Raw genomic sequence first — 17,777 nt, 5'->3', positions numbered from 1 at the left:
CCCTAGAGAGAGACACGTCCCCAAAGATGTAATCTGTGTCTGATGAGAGGTAAGGAAATCTTAAATAGACGGGATTAGTCACAGATGCTTGCTGACCTATTTCTGGGTAATATTTGAAGGTTCCTTGAAGAAATCAGTAGATGCCACAAGAAGGTCTGATAATGTCCATCAAGAGAACACAGTGGTAGAGTTTTTATTAGCTATTGAGAATTATCTGCAATAGCCCAGATGTACATTTAGTTCCCAGGCTCATCTAGTAGAAATGGTTGAATTCATGTAAAAAGGAAACAAGAATCCTTTGACTCTTCTTAGAGATTTGATACGGAGTTGAAAGTGTTTGGAGGATATTTTAAGTATTAAGCTAAATGTTACAAGAAGGCATCCATAAGGCTATTATTATCTTGAGGGTTTTTTCCAACAATAATTAAAATGATGTACTTGGTAACATTTCCATAACTGACTTTAAAATAGTCAGCATTAAATATTTCATTTTACTTGAGTGTCTTTTGCAAAACGATTAATAGTCTCTTAATCACACATTGCCATAGTATACTGCTCACCTATTTACAAATAAATATATATTATTTATAGGAACAGGGTCTCTTGTAGTACATGCTAGTCTTGAACTCTCTATGCTTCTAAGGATAACTTTGAACATCTGGTCCTTCTGCCTCCTCTCCTGAACACTGGGATTATAAGAGTGCACTACCATGAGGTGGTGACAATTAAACCCGAGGCTCAATGCAGGCAAGCCATCTACCAACTCAGCCACATCCCTAGAGCCAGTCTCTAGATCAGTATAGCAATGGATACATTCTACTCACCGAATGGACAATGGCAATAATAAGATTCCACACCGCTCTGACAGGAGCCACCGTTGAAGCAGGGATTGCATTCACAGTAATTGACTGAAGATTCACACATTTTCCCTAAAATGTATCAGACTTGTTAAGAAGACTTAGAAATAAATATACTAACCACATCAACTATAACTATATGAAAAACTACATCCTGCAGGAACAAATCCCATAGAAGCCCCTCTACTCCCCAACAGGTCACTGGGATCATCTCTCAGAGTTTCGTATCCTATCCAGATGTGCTATCATAAAGATCTACACAGTTTGTACATTTTGCGTAGCTGTTTTGGAGAGAGGCCTATTTTCAAGGGAATGTCATGGTGAAAACATTCAAATTATTCCCCTGACTTTGTTCCTCCTGCTGAGGCTGCACCTTCACATTCAACACTGGGAATGGAGTGCAAACTTTGACAATTCCATTATAGGAATTTCATTGACTCGGGCTTCTGAAAGGAAGAATTGGTGTGGCTGAGCTTGCACAGCTACATCTTTACCACTCAAAAATAAATAAATAAATAGATAGATAAATGGATAAATAAATAAATAAATAAATAAATAAATAACAGGAAAAAGAAGTATCCCCGAACTTATTCCATTCCTTGTGTAAAGAAGAATAGGAAACAAGAAAACCCATCAATCACGTTTTCAAATTCTTTCATTCATTCTCTACCACGGGCTACACACTTTGTCTTAGGTAATAATACGCTGTACATTTTCAGCATATAGATGCTGTTCTTGTGGATCTTGTTAAATTCGATCCATTAATATTGGGCTGGGCAGAGAGTAGATGGAGAAATGCCAACTGAAAAAGCAGAGACCTGCCTGAAGATGGCATTTTCTTTGTCACAGGAAAGAAAGCTACTCACGCCACAGAGGAGTCCTTAGAAGCTGGAGGTTAGCACTGTTGATCGAACAGCACACTGAGTCACTGAGAAGACAGCCTTTGGGCTTGTCTATGTGGGGTTTCCAGATCCTGTCACTGGGGTGGGAATGTGCAGCTCAAGTGTGGTACCCTTCAGTGGACTGGAGCCCAGGGCTAAAGCAGAAGGGCAGCCGAGGGCCAGAGTCCACCTCTCTGCCTTGCTGTGGATGCCATGTGACCAGCAGTGCCTGCTCCTGCTGACATGGTGTCCCGAACTATGAGCCAAAGTAAACCCTTCCCTGGCTAAGCTGCTATTTTCGGCCTCTTTGACACAGACACAAGAAAAGTGACTAATATGGAAGCCCGTTTCCCAACTGAGAGGTGACAGACAATGGCGCTGACCGAGCAAGTTCCCTGCTCCTGTGCTCAGCTCGTACTGGGCCGGGAGAGCATTTTCTCTCTTGGCAGCCAAAGTGCACTGTCTAAATCCTGTCTTCTTTTGTTGCTTCCTTCTATGTAAACATGCATAACTGTTAAAGTGCTATGTTAATAGATCTATTTGAGAATTACTGGTTTCCTGATGCTAACAGTGAGAGAGTGTAGTTTCTAGTTAATTTCTCTTTATTGAGATTTAGACTCTTAGTGTTATCGTCATCTTCAACAAATCTGTTCCCATGTGTGCGTATGTATGTGTATGTGTGCGCGTGCCCACAATATATTGGTGTGTGAGTGTGTGTGTATGCGCACATGGAGGCCATGTGTCTGTGCCAGGGGTCCTCCTCAGTGACTTTACTTTTTGACCTGCTGTTTTACTGAACCCAGAATTCATTGGCTTAGTGAAGCTGGCTGGCTAGTCAACTCCAGGAATCCCCCTGTCTCACCTTCTCCAACTCTGGAATTACAGGCACACCATCACACCAAGCTTTTAAAGCACGTCTTGTGGATCTGAACGTGGGCCCCCTCAGAAGTGGCAGCCAGCAGTTTTGCATCTGTGCCAATTCCCCAGCCCTCAATTGCTTTTTCAGTACTAGGGCCTGGACTTAAGAGGCCGGTGTATGTATGCACTCTGCAGAGCCGTTTCTACTGCACTGGCGAGCCCTTTGTGTGTCTTGCAATGCATATGTTTTGTCCCCCTAGTTAGTGAAGGCTGACCACAGACAATGCCTTACATCACAGCAACTTTGCTCTAAACACATCTTAAGCTTTTGTTTAACTCATTCTTGTTTTCGCGGCTTGGTTCTGAAGCCACAGTGGTTTGAGGCTGACATTATAAATCTGAGTCAGGCAGGCCTCGTGGCACTGCTGAGCCATCTCTGAGCATCACAGAATCACACATTCAGTATTTTCCTTTATAAACAGCATCGGCCGCGTTCTGACACGGCAGAACACAGAGCACATTTTCAGAACGCTCCTGGACTCTAAGGGGAGAGCAAGAGAATGAACGAGTGACACATTTAGAGGCACCAAAAATAAGTTTGTAGTGTGGTAGGAGTGAGACACGGGCTAGACTGTGGTATTGCAAGCTTGTGCTGAACTTCACACCGTTGATGATGGCTAGAAACAACCCCCCCCCCATCTGGCAACTCATTTTCCTACTGGATGAGGCATACACCTTTTTAAAAGTATGCTTTTTTCCCTTATTAAAATGTCATTATCCAATACAGATTTAAATAAGTCTCCTACTAACTGAACTCATTTTCCTACAAGAAAGTCATACACCACATCCTTCTTTTACTGCAAAAGAATGTGTGATGTTCACGTGGACTAACAGTGTAAGTATGTTAGATTTCTCTACTCTCTTCCTTGTCTGAATTTTTCTTTTAGAGTCACACTAAAAAATGACAAATATTATATATGTGGGCCTATGTATCTTACAGGAAGTAAATGTAAGACATAGATCATGGAGACATATTAGTGGGCTAAAAAATGAAAGCCTCATTTCCTAAAGACAAGAGACAGGGATGCAAGGACAGAGAAACCGAGGCTCGATCATCAGGAACACGGTTCCCAAGCTTTGTAAGAAATAGCAGGAGTTTTTAAACCCAGGTGGCTAATCTCTTAAATTTCTACTACTGGAGAGATGGCTCGGTAGTCAAGGGAAAATCTTACTTTTCTAAAGGACTGGTGTTCGGTACCTGGCCCCCACCTCAGGTGGCTCATAAGTATCTGTAACTTCAGTTCCAAGGGACTTAACGCCCTCTTCTGACCTCTACAGGCATTGCACTCAGATACACATACTACCACGCAGACAAACACACATACACTGAATTAAAAATAAAATAAATCATTAAGAAACTAACTCTAACTTGAGTTTAATCTTTTTGTAAATATCATCTTTTAATTTTTCTATTTAATAATAAAATAAATTCAGATGTCCTTTTTCTGTACTTTTAATATGAATTTTATGTAACTTTTAATATAACTTTCATGTAAACATCTAAGTTTCACTTAAATATTCACTAAAGGTTATTTTGGATAGCTCAAAGAGGAGTGTAAAAACACCCTAGAATAAAGATAAGCCTTGATAATGCATTTCAAAATATACAGCAAGTAAAGTCATGGCTTCCAGAGAATAGGAAATAGTCTGAGAATGATTGTCTTCACAGCCAACAGGTATTTTCGGGGGAAAAAAACCAAACTATCCTTTTGTTAATTATTTCAATTTAAATCAGTTTTACTCTCAGAATTTTTTAGAAACTAATAATCAAAAATATATAAATAACTTCATGAGGAAGTTAGTTTTATCAGAATACATGAGTTATTCACCATTTAAAGGCACAGTTCTCAGTTCTTCTTTAATGGATAAAAATTATTTGGAACTCAGTGTATTGAAAGAGTTGTTGGAGCTAGATATTTATATTCAAAGACACACCTTGAAAGGGTAAGGATTTGATTTATATTTCAGAATCTAAAAGAGCCACCAAATGTCTTCTCAGGTGTTTAAAGTTCAGACTCTAAGTCCCAGAGGGGAACCAACAGTCAATCCTGAATTGTCCTGTGTGAGTGGGTGACCCTGCAAAGCGCTTCTTCTGTTGAGGGTGTAAGGTCAGGCAGAGATGGCAGATTCCAGTCACGACACCACCTCCTGATCTGATACTCCGTGTGCTGCAGCAGTGTGGAACCCATTTTTGCCTCATTAACTTAATTAATGGTCTGAGTCGATCAGCAGTCTCTACCAGAGGCATTTCCCTTGCAAGCTCTCTGGAAGAGGCACAGAGCAAATCTGTGCTCTTTTGTGATATTTTGATTGTGTTCTGACAAATAATGCTTGCTTGGAATCAGGGGGCGGAGGCAGCCACTAGCTGACCAAAATTAACCATAGAGGTTTGGAGGACTGTAGACAAGAGAGGAGACAGAATGTACTAAGCGGGATTGAGAGAGGATCTCAACCATTTTGGAGGGAGGAACAGAAGAGGTAGGAGGTGACTGGTGGCTGCTTTCTGCTTCTCTGATCTTTCAGAATCTCACCATGATATTTGACTCTCAATTGTTTTATTATATTAATTTTTAATTATATTAATGCTTCACTGTGTGGCCGTCATGTGAATTGCCACAGCTAGTAAATGCATCAGCACAGGGGACTGCGCACATGCATTTACTATCCTCGTGAGTCTTTTAAAGAACTACTTGCTCTTGCTGCTTTGACATCAGGCCATTAACTGTGCTGATGATAATCACTAAGTATCATAGACAAATGGAGAATTGCTCCGGGTTGTGAAGATTCTGATCACATGGAAAATGGGAACTAGCAAAGGTGAAAATGCATGTGTAATCTTGACATGGGATATCCACACCACTCCCAAGAGTACAGTTTAAGTTTACATGAAGTGCTCAGTCAAAGATGCATGATCTGCAGCAGAAAGTGGAAGGTAAATTGAACTCAGACTGAAGACAGAAGCACCTGTTCAACAGAGACTGAATACTGAGGCTTTACTGAACACAGGCTGAAGGCGGAAGTGTTTGGTGAATGCAGACTGTCCCTGTTGGGAGTACCTGCAATGCATTTATTAAGGAAAAATATTTAAGGCTTATTTGTTCCACACCATATCTTTTTTGATAATTAGAGAGGAGCCAATCTACCTCTTAGCTGTTAAAGAGAACCATGCTGTGTAGATAAGGATTTTTTTTGGAGGTCCTATAGTTGATGGGACCTTCTGCTTTCCCGAACACAACTATGCTCTGCCACCACAAACACTGTTCCATCTCTTGAGTTTATTATACACAGAGGAGAAACGGAGCATAGGAACTATTGCAATCCATTTTGTATGCAAATAACTGTTAAAATATTTTATTGCTAATCTTTAGGTATGTGTATTCATTCTGAGGATTCATGCTTGGAATAATTTTTAAAGTATTTATTTTTTGTGTGTGGGGGGGTGTTTTTCCTGCTTGTTACAACTGTCCACCAAGTGCATTCAGTTCCTGTGGAGGCCAGAAAAGGGTGTTAGACCCCCTGGAACCAAAGTTACAAAGGTTATGATCTGCCATGTGAATGCCGGGAATCAAGCCCTTGTCCTCTGCAAGAGCAGAAAATGCTCTTAGCTTCTGTCAGCTCTCCAACCCCTCAGAAACTTTTCAAGTTAATTTAGTAGCAAGTAGTTATTTCTGCACACTGTGTAAGCTGTTTCCATCCCTTTTTCAAGGAAAGGTACCCCCAGGGAATTTAGTTCATCAAAGTGTTTTCCTCGAAGTATTTTTTCTTTAGAAAGCTGTGCCGTGACAACTCACAGAGTTCTTTTCTTTTGTATCACACACCCCTGTCACCACAAGTTGTCACAGCACTCACATATAACTTGGGATTCTCTTTTCAATATCTCGTCCTCTGTCCGTTCTGTGAAAGCATATGTTTGGCAAGCTCCTTTGGAAAAATTGCTATGTACAGCCTGTATATAACTTTTCTCTGTCTGGAAAAAAATGTATACTATAAATTGACACAAAAGTGATGAATGGACAAATTTTAACTCCTCCTAAAATAACAAGACATGCCTCAAAGCAAAGGGAAATGTCACATGGTAACAAGCCCAAGGCATACTTCCTAAAGCCACACTGACTTGTACCCATACTGTGGCAAAACCTAAAAAATATGTTCAGGTGTTCCATAGTGAAATAAACTTGTTATTCTCTTCTACTCTACTCAGAAATCCTCTGTGTAATATGAAATTTAAATTGTAGGAAAGTGTACTTAAACAATAAGACTACTCACTTTAATACTGAATGTCAACATGCTGGGATTTAGAGTCACCTAGGAGACACAACTCTGGGTGTGTCTGTGAGCGTGTTTTGAGCAAAGTTTAACTGAGGTTCATGAATGTAGGTGGCTCAACCCTTGACTTGGAGTCTTGAGCTGAATAAAATGGTGAAAGTGCTGGGGGCAACAGTGTTCATCTCTCTCTGCTTCCTGACTGGGGAAGCAATATACCCACCCACCTTCCATCCCTTCTTCCATGCTTTCTATGTCATGATAGCCTGTCCCCTCAAACTGAGCCAAAATGAACCCTCATCCCATAAGGTGACTCCGTTGGGCATTTTATCATAGCAATGAGAGAAGGAACAAATGCAGAAACATAAAGAAAGTGGGTGGGTGTCATAGACTCACTGTTTGCATTTTCTTTTGTTTTATTTTTAGTAACTAAGGATTTGGAACCTAAGTTATACAAAAAGCAATAGTCAATCTTTTTATCAAACATTCATATAAAATTGGCATTTGTTTATTATGTGTAGAGTTCTATACTTACTCTGGAAAATAACATTCAATAAATATAAAACTGGTAACAAAACAATTATAATGTTGCAATAATCATATGCCCTCTTCCTGCCTCCGTGACGTGATTATCATTTTTATGTTTACAGCTTTATTGGGAGTTTTCAGGCACCGAGACCCTCCCCACACAAAGCTGCTAGGAACACGTCAATCACAACCTCTCACTCTTCTTACCTCTTATAAATGATAGAAGAGCTTCCCATGCTGAGAAGAAATACAGCAATGCCTCCCCTCCTCCCTCTCCCTCTCTGAGTGTGTCTCTCTGCATGTCTGTCTTTCTGTCTCTGTCTCTACCTCTCTCCCCCTCTGGTCTGTCTATCCTCCTGCATGTATATGATGTATATGACATAAGGATCACTGAACAGAAATAGCTTGTAATTTTGTAGGCTTTAAAATGTAAAACACAAAGAAAAGATCTACAGCATTAAATGGAGTCTGAGAAAAATACATGAGGTGAAACAATTTTGTCAGAATCATATGGATATGTGTTTTTGTGGTTACCCAAACATGGGTATAACAGGCCACTGCTATAAGTTGACATCTACCAAAGAAGCTTGCACCTGTGGTCCAACTCCACTCTCTTCCTCCTCTCCCCTACCTCCTTAGCCTCTGATATTGGCTGCCATAATTTTCTTAAGAACCTTAGAAACTATTTATTTCCATAAAATGGTAGCACAAACTAAAAACTCATTTAAAAATCAATATAGTCCCTCTGTGAATATTCTTGACAGACTTGAGACAAATAAACCACAGGCATTGGAAAAACATGTCAAGAAATAGCTAAGGTGGGGACCTGTTAAACATGACACCAGTAGCCTCAGCAACAAAACTACGAATCCACAAATTAAGTTGCATAATATTAGAAAGCTTGTGCACAGTGAAGGAAAGAATTGAGTAGGGGAAAAAGACCGAATGGGAGAAGATCTTTGCTGATGATTCATCTGATGAAGAACTAAATATTTGAACCACATAAAGAATTTGAAATACTAAATACTAAGAGACTAAGTGAGCCCACCAATGAAGAATCCGGTGAAACAACTAGCTCAAAGAAGGAGCTACAAATTGTCAGTAAACATGGGAGAATTTTTTTTGACATCCTGAGCTACCAGGAAAATGTAAACTAAACCAGCATTTCTTCCCATCCCAACCAGAATGGTCACCATTAAGCAAACAGATAATTCAAAATGCCGTGATGATTAAGAGAAGCATAAGTCCTGTGCACTGGAGGAATGAGAACTCATCCAGCTCACCAACAATGACCCGGTTCTATCACAGCCAGACATATGTCCAAAACGCTTCCTATCCAACCATGGAGATGAGTGTCCACTCATGGTGCTCTTGTCAAAAGCCAGGGAATGGAAGCAACCTAGGGGTGTAACACTGAATGAGTGGACAAAAAACACAGGAGTGACAGGTGGATGTGAGCCACCATGTGGAAGCTGAGAACTGAACTTGGATGCTCTGCAAGAGCAGCTAGTGCTCTTACCTACTGAGCCATCTCCCCAGCCCCAGGATCCTAGATTTTATATAGATATATAAAATCATATATATATATATATGTGTGTGTGTGTGAAAACCATATGTATGCATATATTCATATGTATGTATATATGACAGAAAAAAAGACATGCAACTGTCCTGTGAATGAATGGGATTATAACAGCAAGAAGAAGAAGGGAACAGAGAGAGGAGGATAATAAATGATCGATATACACAACATGTATGTAAGAATGTGTTTAGAAGCCATCATTGTGCAATGAGTATGAGCCAATAAAAAGGAAACCATGGAATCTAAAAGAATTAGTGAACACTTAGAAAACAAAAATGCTTTAAGATGTGTATGATCAATTCACATGTGAAGAAAATAAAAGGTTCCATGTCTTTTTTGATTTACTTCTGAATGTTCTTCTGTGCCTAGCTTTTTTAGGTAACATCTCAAGTAACATAATTCCTTCTGGTACTCCATAAATACACACAATAATTAGGTGTTGCTAATCACCTAATATATCAGGTGATATATAAGCTAAATAAAAATAAAGAATATAAAAGAATAGAATTATAAAATGAAAAGCCATCATATGTAGCTAGTGAAAGCATTGTAAATTCTGTCATAGAGGTACATTTACATACATGGGTACATGTAGGTACATGGGGTTTGTTGTGTGGCCCATTAAGTTTGACGTAACCCTATCAAACCAGACATGAAGGCGAGAGAGACAGCTCAGGGCTTAAGAGTAATGGTTGCTTTAGGAGAGAATCCAGATTCTGTTTCCACTACCCACATAGTGGCCCACCACCATCTATAATCTAGTTCCAGGGGACCTGACATCCTCCTCTGAGTTCTATGGGCACCCGGCACACCCATGATACACATGCATACACGCAGGTAAAACATTCACACACATAAAACAAAATTAATCCAAAAATAAAAAATAGAAACGATTATTAACCCTTCCATATAAGGCTCAGGGAACATGATGGAAGAGGAGGTGAGAAGACCATAAGAGCCAGAGGACCAGGATGCCTGGCATGAGATACTGTCTTCAAAACACGGCAAGGAGGCCATACCCGTGAAATCTCAACAGCATAGTTGCCTCAATGAGACCTGTATAACGACCATGCCAGCTGCTATGCCGATATGGAGGCTGGAAATTCCACAGGGCCCACCCCGATACAAGTACAAATCAGCAATACTAAGTGGACTTGATGGGCTATATTTGTATATGTACAGATATGTACCAATAGTAACTACAGAAGAGAGGATGGACTTGAGAGGGAATGGGGAGGGACGTGGGAAGGGTTGGAGGTGTAAAAAAGAGTGGTGGGAATGGTATAAATATAGTATCCATGTATTAAATTTTCAAAAACTTTAAAAATTAAATATATATTAAATGAATATATATAATATATATTAAATGACAACGCTCATACTAAGGCTAAAGTCTTTGGATAAAAAACAGTGGCAAGCACAGTAAGCAACACGCCATCATACCTGTGTATCCAGTTTTGCACACGCAGTTGAATCCCCCAGGGAAATTCTGACAGACAGCCCCATGCTTGCAGGGGCTGGGCAGGCATTCGTTGATGTCTCTCTCACAGGCTCTCCCAGTGAAGCCGTCTGGGCAGCTGCACGAAAACCCTCCCACTAAGTTGTGGCAGGTTCCCCCGTTGTGGCACGGGGCCGGCAGGCATTCGTCGATATCCACTTCACACCAGCTGCCAGCGTAGCCTGGCACACACTTGCACTGGAAAGGCTGCAGAGGCTCATTGGCCACGATGATGACCGGCAGGCTCTCCTGGATCTTCAGTGCGGAGCCCACGGCAAACCTCCGCAGGCAGCTGCCTCCGTTCTGACACGGGCCGTGAACGCAGGGGTCATGATCCACAGACTCCACCCTTACTCCACTCTGACGGAACAGGATCTCTTTGATGCTTTCGAAGAAGGTGGCTACACCACTGGGGTTCACATACTGGTTATGATTTCGCTTCACAGCTGCTAAAAGGAACGTCCTGTTGTTCTCCTCGTAGGCGGCATACAGCTGCACCGCCGTGCCCAAGCCTGTCAGCTGGGAGCTAGCGATGCGCTGGAAATGAAGGTAGTGGTTAGTCAGGAAGTCCCTCACCGTGGGAACGCCAACGCGGAGCAAGATGCTGTTATCTATCGTGGCATTGGAGAATCCTACAAAGAAAACCCGGATATTGTTGGAGACTGCACTGTGGACTCCATCGCTGCTGAGGACCGTCAGATCGAAGGTGCCATCTGTGGACCTGGGCTGGGAGGTAAGGTCACAGCTGCCTGCTGGGATACTGAAGAGGCTGGTGACTCCCGAAGTGAGGGAGCAGTGGAAACTGTCTAACACGTCCGGATCCTGCGGCTTCACAGAGCCCAGGGTCCCGCCAGGAAATAAGTTACCGTAATAATTAACAAATATCTCCACTGTGCGGGACTGGGAGGGGTTGTCATTTTGATCTAGAACGGTGATGTGGACGGTTCCCGTGGACGACATCTGAGGTGCCCCAGAATCCCTGGTGACCACAGACAGATAGAAGTCCGCGATCTGCTCCCTGTCGATCTCCCGGGTTGTGCTCAGAACTCCGGCGGTGTTAAGACTGAAGTAATTAGTGGCCGGACCTGTACTCAGCAGGTAATAGTTGAAGGGGCCTTGATTTGGAGGGAGGTCAGGATCTGTGGACTGCAGGGTCATCACTAGAGTTCCTGGGCGCTTGTTTTCCAGAACTTCCCCTTCGCTGACAGACAACACGGGTCCGTTATCATTAATGTCTTCCAGGGTAACTAACAAGGATGCGCTTCCTGTGGCAGAGGGGGTCCCTGAGTCCACAGCCAAGACCGTGAGATTGTAAACAGGCAGGGTTTCCCGGTCCAGCCCTGAGGTGACTGTGATCTGCCCTGTCTGGGGGTTAATGGAAAAGGCACCGTTTTCATTTCCTGATCCAATGAAGTATGAGAACCTGCTCCAGCTAGGGATGGAATCTGAGTCAAAGGCACTCACAAAAGTCACATGGGTCCCAATGGGAACCCCTTCACTGATCTGGACCCTGTATGTGTTTAGACTAAACACTGGCGGGTCGTTAGCATCGAGCACAGTGATGTTCACAATGACCTCATCGATGTCCGCCCCCCGAATGCTGCCGAAGTTCTTGGCCAACACCTTCAAAGAAACCCTTTCTTCTTTTTCCCTATCAAGAAGCCCAGACACATAGATCTGCCCTGTGGTCTTGTGGATCTGGAAGCCCTTCTTCCGGCTATTTCCAAAGATCAGATAGTGGACTTCTCCATCAGCACCCATGTCCCTGTCACTGGCGAACACTTCCCCAACAGCCGTGCCCCTAGGAGCCGCCTCAGAGACCTCAAAGTAGTAGAGCTTGGAAACAAAGCGAGGCACGTACTCGTTGGTCCCCTTCAACTGGATGTCAACTGTGGCAAAGCTGCACTTTTCCTCATCCGGGACATTGAAGGCTTTCACAGTGAGGTGGTAGCTCTGCTTGGTTTCAAAATCCAAGAAGCCTTGGGTGGTGATGACGCCTGTGTTGGGGTCAATGACAAACAGGTCACTGTCTGACGATTGCACCGTGTATGCAATCACGGCATTGACCCCCGAGTCAGCGTCTGTTGCGTTTAGGTGAATGACTGTGGTTCCACTCGGGGCGTTTTCCATGACAGTTGGGAAAAACTCGTCTGGCACAAACACTGGGGAATTGTCGTTCACATCAGCCACATTCACAGTCAGGCTGCAGTAGCCAGTTCTGGCTACCCATCCTCCATCTGTGGCGCTAATGGTCATCTCATGCTTTGAGCACAGCTCGTAGTCCAGGGCTTTGGCTAGTGTTAGCACACCCGTGGAAGAATTGATGGCAAAGATGCCCTCTTCGTTCCCAGAAGAAATGTCATAGCTGATCAAACCGTTCATGGCTGCGTCCCGGTCTCGGGCAGAGACAGTCCTGACCACAGCCCCAACACTGTGACTCTCGGGGATGGTGGTGCTTACGTGGTTCTGTGAGAATTCAGGCGTGTGGTAGTTCTCTTCAGTGACCGTGATGTGAACAATTGCTTGGGACGAGAGGGGAGGGTTCCCTTTGTCCTTTGCAGTGACTGTGACCAAGAAGTTCTGATTGAGGTCGGAGACCAAGGGAGCGGCTATTGAAACCCATCCAGTATGATTGTCCAATTTAAATTTCCCTAAGTGGTTCCCGTTAGATATGAAATATTCCACCTCGGAGTTTACTCCAAAGTCTTTGTCATCCGTGGCAGTCACCTTGATTAGCTTAGTGCCAACTTTAGCATTTTTCGTAACTGGCGTAAAGTATTTACTTTTGAGAAACTGAGGTGGGTTATCGTTGCTGTCCACTGTGTTGATGGTAACCGTGGTCTCGCTGAGTAAGGAAGGGTTGCCTCTGTCGGAAGCTGTCACAATGAAACTGTGCCTGTTGATGTTCACATTACTGAAGCTGCTGACGTTTTGGTATTTTAACACCTGCTTATTGAAAATCTCTCCAGTGGTGGCATTGATTCGGAAATACTCCGACTGAGACTTTATGAAATAAAACACTTGTCCATTTGACCCCTCATCGGGATCTGTGGCCGATACTTGAGTCACTTTGGAGCCAACCTCGGGAAGTTCAGGGCAATCCAAATAATAAGAGGGTCTGCTAAACCTGGGCGTGTTGTCGTTGACGTCCATCACGAATATGGTGACGTCTGTACTTACAGTCCACCCAGAATCGTGCGCAGATACCCGGATCCTGTACCTGTCTCTATCTTCTCTGTTTAAAGGTCGGCTAATGACGATGTCACCTGTGTTGGGGTTGATCGTAAATGGAAGACTTGTATCCACTATGGAATATCTACTGATTGCGTTTATGCCAATGTCTTCATCCGAGGTCGTGACCCGGGTAACCGTATAGCCCAAGGGGGAGTTTTCGGAAACATAGGCGCTGAATATCTGAGAAAACCTGGGCGCGTTATCATTTTCATCTAAGATATTGATGATGACCCTGACTGAGGTGCTCTGGGAAGGGGACCCTTTGTCTGACGATTTCACAGTGAGCTCGTAATGAGATGTTTTTTCTCTGTCCAGTGGCCGAATGCTTCTGATTTCACCCGTAGCGTGATTAATCACGAAACTGTTCTCCTTGTTGCCGTCCACAATCTCATAATCCAGCTGTCCATTGGGCCCGCTGTCCTTGTCTGTTGCCGAGACTGTAAGTATTTTGCGAGGAGATAGGTTTTCCAGGATCTCGGACACGAATGGGTCATCTTCAAAAACTGGAGCGTTGTCGTTGATGTCTAACACCGTGATGTCCAGCTTCTCATAAGAGGAGAAAGGAGGGAAGCCCCCGTCTCTCGCTTCAATCCAAACAACATATTTCTGTATCTGCTCAAAGTCCAAAGGCCGATTGATGGACACCTGTCCCGATAACGGATCGATTTGGAAAGTATTGCCGAGGTTCCCACTTGCAATGTAGTAGGACAAAGTTTCTCCTCTTAAAGAGGACCCCGTGATGGTGGTGACCAGTGTGCCCACTGGCTGGTTTTCCGGGAACATGAATGTTTGTTCTTTGGCTCTGACTTTGGGGAAATCGGCCTTGTTGGCAAACCTGACAGTCACTGTAGTAGAATCTGTCTTTGGAAATGAGCCGCCATCTTTCACGTGGACAGAGAAGGTCACCTCAGAAGCGCCACCTAGCGGCCCCGTTGCCATGATTGCGCCCCTCAGGGGGTCGATGTGGAATTTTTCAGAGTTTCGCCCTGAGAGTGAGTAATGAAGTTCAGAATTGGATCCGATATCCTCGTCGGTGACCGTGACAGCAAAGACAAAGGAACCTGCAACAGAGGAGGTTCTTGGTTAAAACTGCAGGGGATTCTGTGGGTCCCGTGGGTGGCCCCTTGATAAATACGAGGCGGTGCTGCTGCTGGGTTCAACCTTTCCACCACTTCTGGAAAGAACAGCATCAACTTTATGGTCTCTCAAGTCTCGAGGTCAAACCTGACTAATGACTTCAGAAAGGGACCTTTAATTTTCTCAGTGCGCCCCACACAAGGTGCTAGGCTTGGTTATTATTTTCCCTTGAGAGAACCATGGCAAGCATTGGCTGATTGTCTAGAATCACAGCCCCCGGGCACAGATCCTCTCTGCACACAGTCCTCCAACAGACACTGGAGTCTCAACTCTGCCAGGAGCCACCCCCCTGCTCAGTGAAAAGTGCCCACCACTCCCAGCATCTGGAAACACCGCTGGGTTGCTCTTCATGAAAGCCTGTCAAAAACATGCTCCACCCTCAAACACTGATTTGGGGTCACGACACCCTTTATGTCCTGTCAAAATTCTTTCATCTCCGAGCTACTACCAAATAGAGATAAAGTATGTGTGTACACACATACGTGTAATGAATTTAAATAAGTGTAAGGTCGTAAAAATAAGAAATGAATTCATGGACTCAATTTGGATTCAAGAACCAGTCCCTGGCAAGATGCCCTTGAAACAGACTGGAGTGGCAATATGCAGAGAAGCATCCAGAGGAACGACTTCTGAGGATCAGTATCTCGTTCAGAAACCTTTCCCCATATCGCCACAGAAGTATCGGTGACAAGAGTGAGAAGCCGGAATTTCTTCAAGCGGCAATGAGTTTTGCTAAATACATGAATGCAGTGAGATGAAGGCGATCATGGTCAACACCTCGTCTTGTCCAGAGGATCCTCCCCTGTACAGCACGCACTGCGTGGGCCAGAATCACACAGTCAGCATCATGCCAACACTGCATGGACCAGAATCACGCAGTCAGCATCATGCCAGCTGGATTTCTCAAAAGGGATTCATGAATTCCTATTTGCATTTCTTTTTGATGGAAATCTGGCATATTCATTTATAGATTTTATTCATTCAACTTGTATCAGACATTCTGGAGTTCGTAGGAGATCAAAGAACAGGAAGAGAAATTCTGACTTCACTCGTTGATCCTTCTAATAAAATATTTTCAAGGAAAGAAGATGGTATTACTTCTATTTGTATATTTTACTGCATTTAATTTTATCACAATTACAAGTGGCAGCATATCTACTTAGTTCCTGAGAGAGTGTACCACTACTTACAAACTAAATGATAAACGAATTCTTTTCAGCGCAGGAAGATAAGTTCACGTTGCTACCAAGATGGCAACTCACAATGGGCTCCTAAGAGCGACAGCAGAAGCAGGAGAGGAATGGGAAACTGCAACCCTTAGAATGACTGACTCGTTCAACTTTTTGAAAATATATCTATGAAGAATTGAAGTTGAATGCTTATTTTCTTCAACATTGAGGGAACTGGTATGAAGAATAAAGACAATGCCTCCCCTCTTTGGAACTTACACACCAATGAAATGTCAGAGCAGCGCCATCACTGATGATGGCGGGCTATCTATTTTGCTCATGTACAGTGTTGAAGAAACATTATAAGAATTAAAACCAGGGGGCCATGAGCATTGTGAAGTCCTATATGCAGCTAATCTGGATGAAAGGGAATAATTTACAAGGCAAGAATTAGAATTCTTCAGTTCCATTGGACCTCAAATTCACACCCTGAATTTCAGATGTTTTTCCAAATTAGACTGTATCATATGTCTCTTAGCGCTGTTTGCAGCAGAATGTGTCTGATAAGCTACACACACCTGGGTGACCTTACTATTGAATTACCTGGAAGAGTAGGAGATGGGATATGTGTGACATACGGGTGATGTTGGAACCGGGGTGGGTTGTCATTGACGTCAGTCACTGTCACAAGCACACTAGTAGAACTGGAGAGAGACTCTGGAGACCCAGCATCACTGGCAACCACCACCAAAGTGTAATTATCTTTGGTTTCTCTGTCCAGCAGTGCGCTGGTGATGATCTGTCCCGTGGATGGGTTGATGGTGAACTGTGAGTTTCCTCCGATGATGCTATAGCTGAGGCAAAGAGCAAGGAGAGGTGGGTCACATTCAGCTATGATGTCATGGCAACCTGATTTCTATGAGTAAATAAATAAAACAGGCAAGCATGTAGATATTTAACAACAACAACAAAAACAAAGTTTAAAGACACAGCAATGAGAAATTCCGGACGGAAAATAGTTACTTGGAATGTTCTGTGGCTGTCACGTACACAATCATTATTCTAAAATGTTCGATGACCACAAGAGCCCTTCAAGGTCCTTAGGAGTCTCTCAACTCCCAGATCAGATCAACGCAAGACCAGAAAATAAGCCTAGAACACAGTTGCCATTCAAACAGTTACACTAGGAATTGCAACCTCTGCCTTGTTCTAATAGTGGGGTTGGTGGCCAGAATCACTAGTGGATATTTTTTAAACACCTTTAAAAGCATTTCTCTTCACTATCTATAATAATTGGGGAGATTATTCTTTAAAGACAGAACACTAGATGTGTAACGTGTTGGCTATACACAGCACAGCAGAGGGCTGTTTTTCACGTAGAGGCATTGATGCTCCCATGTGGCCTCATTCCTCAGATGACCTCGCTGTGTTCCTGTCAGGGAAGGATGATATTTTCCTGGACAGATCAACTACTTCCCCGCCATCATCAGTGATGGCGCTGCTCTGACATTTCCCTTTTTTTTTTTAATTTTTATTTATTTATTTATTAAAGATTTCTGTCTCTTCCCCACCGCCGCCTCCCCTTTCCCTCCCCCTCCCCCAATCAAGTCTCCCTCCCTCGTCAGCCCAAAGAGCAGTCAGGGTTCCCTGCCCTGTGGGAAGTCCAAGGGCCACCCACCTCCATCCAGGTCTAGTAAGGTGAGCATCCAC

At 43.3% G+C, this 17,777-nt stretch overlaps 1 protein-coding gene across 1 annotated transcript in view; it reads right to left on the bottom strand.

Annotated features, from left to right (window-relative positions):
* The window catches only part of Fat4 (FAT atypical cadherin 4), a 131,500-nt gene that overhangs the window by 21,114 nt on the left and 92,609 nt on the right, over window positions 1-17,777 (bottom strand). Inside the window, exons 8-10 of the mRNA XM_050138422.1 lie at window positions 16,671-16,921; window positions 10,473-14,822; window positions 825-929 (exon numbers count right to left, since the gene is read on the bottom strand). Coding sequence (XP_049994379.1) covers window positions 825-929; window positions 10,473-14,822; window positions 16,671-16,921 — 4,706 coding nt within the window. The remainder of the gene's footprint in view (window positions 1-824; window positions 930-10,472; window positions 14,823-16,670; window positions 16,922-17,777) is intronic.

This window comes from Alexandromys fortis, unplaced genomic scaffold, assembly GCF_014885135.2.
Source record: "Alexandromys fortis isolate MF-2015 unplaced genomic scaffold, M_Fortis_MF-2015_v1.1 scaffold_15, whole genome shotgun sequence".
Lineage (NCBI taxonomy): Eukaryota > Metazoa > Chordata > Mammalia > Rodentia > Cricetidae > Alexandromys > Alexandromys fortis.
Note: the sequence above shows the minus strand (reverse complement) of the source record. Positions and strands in the feature narration are given on the sequence as shown.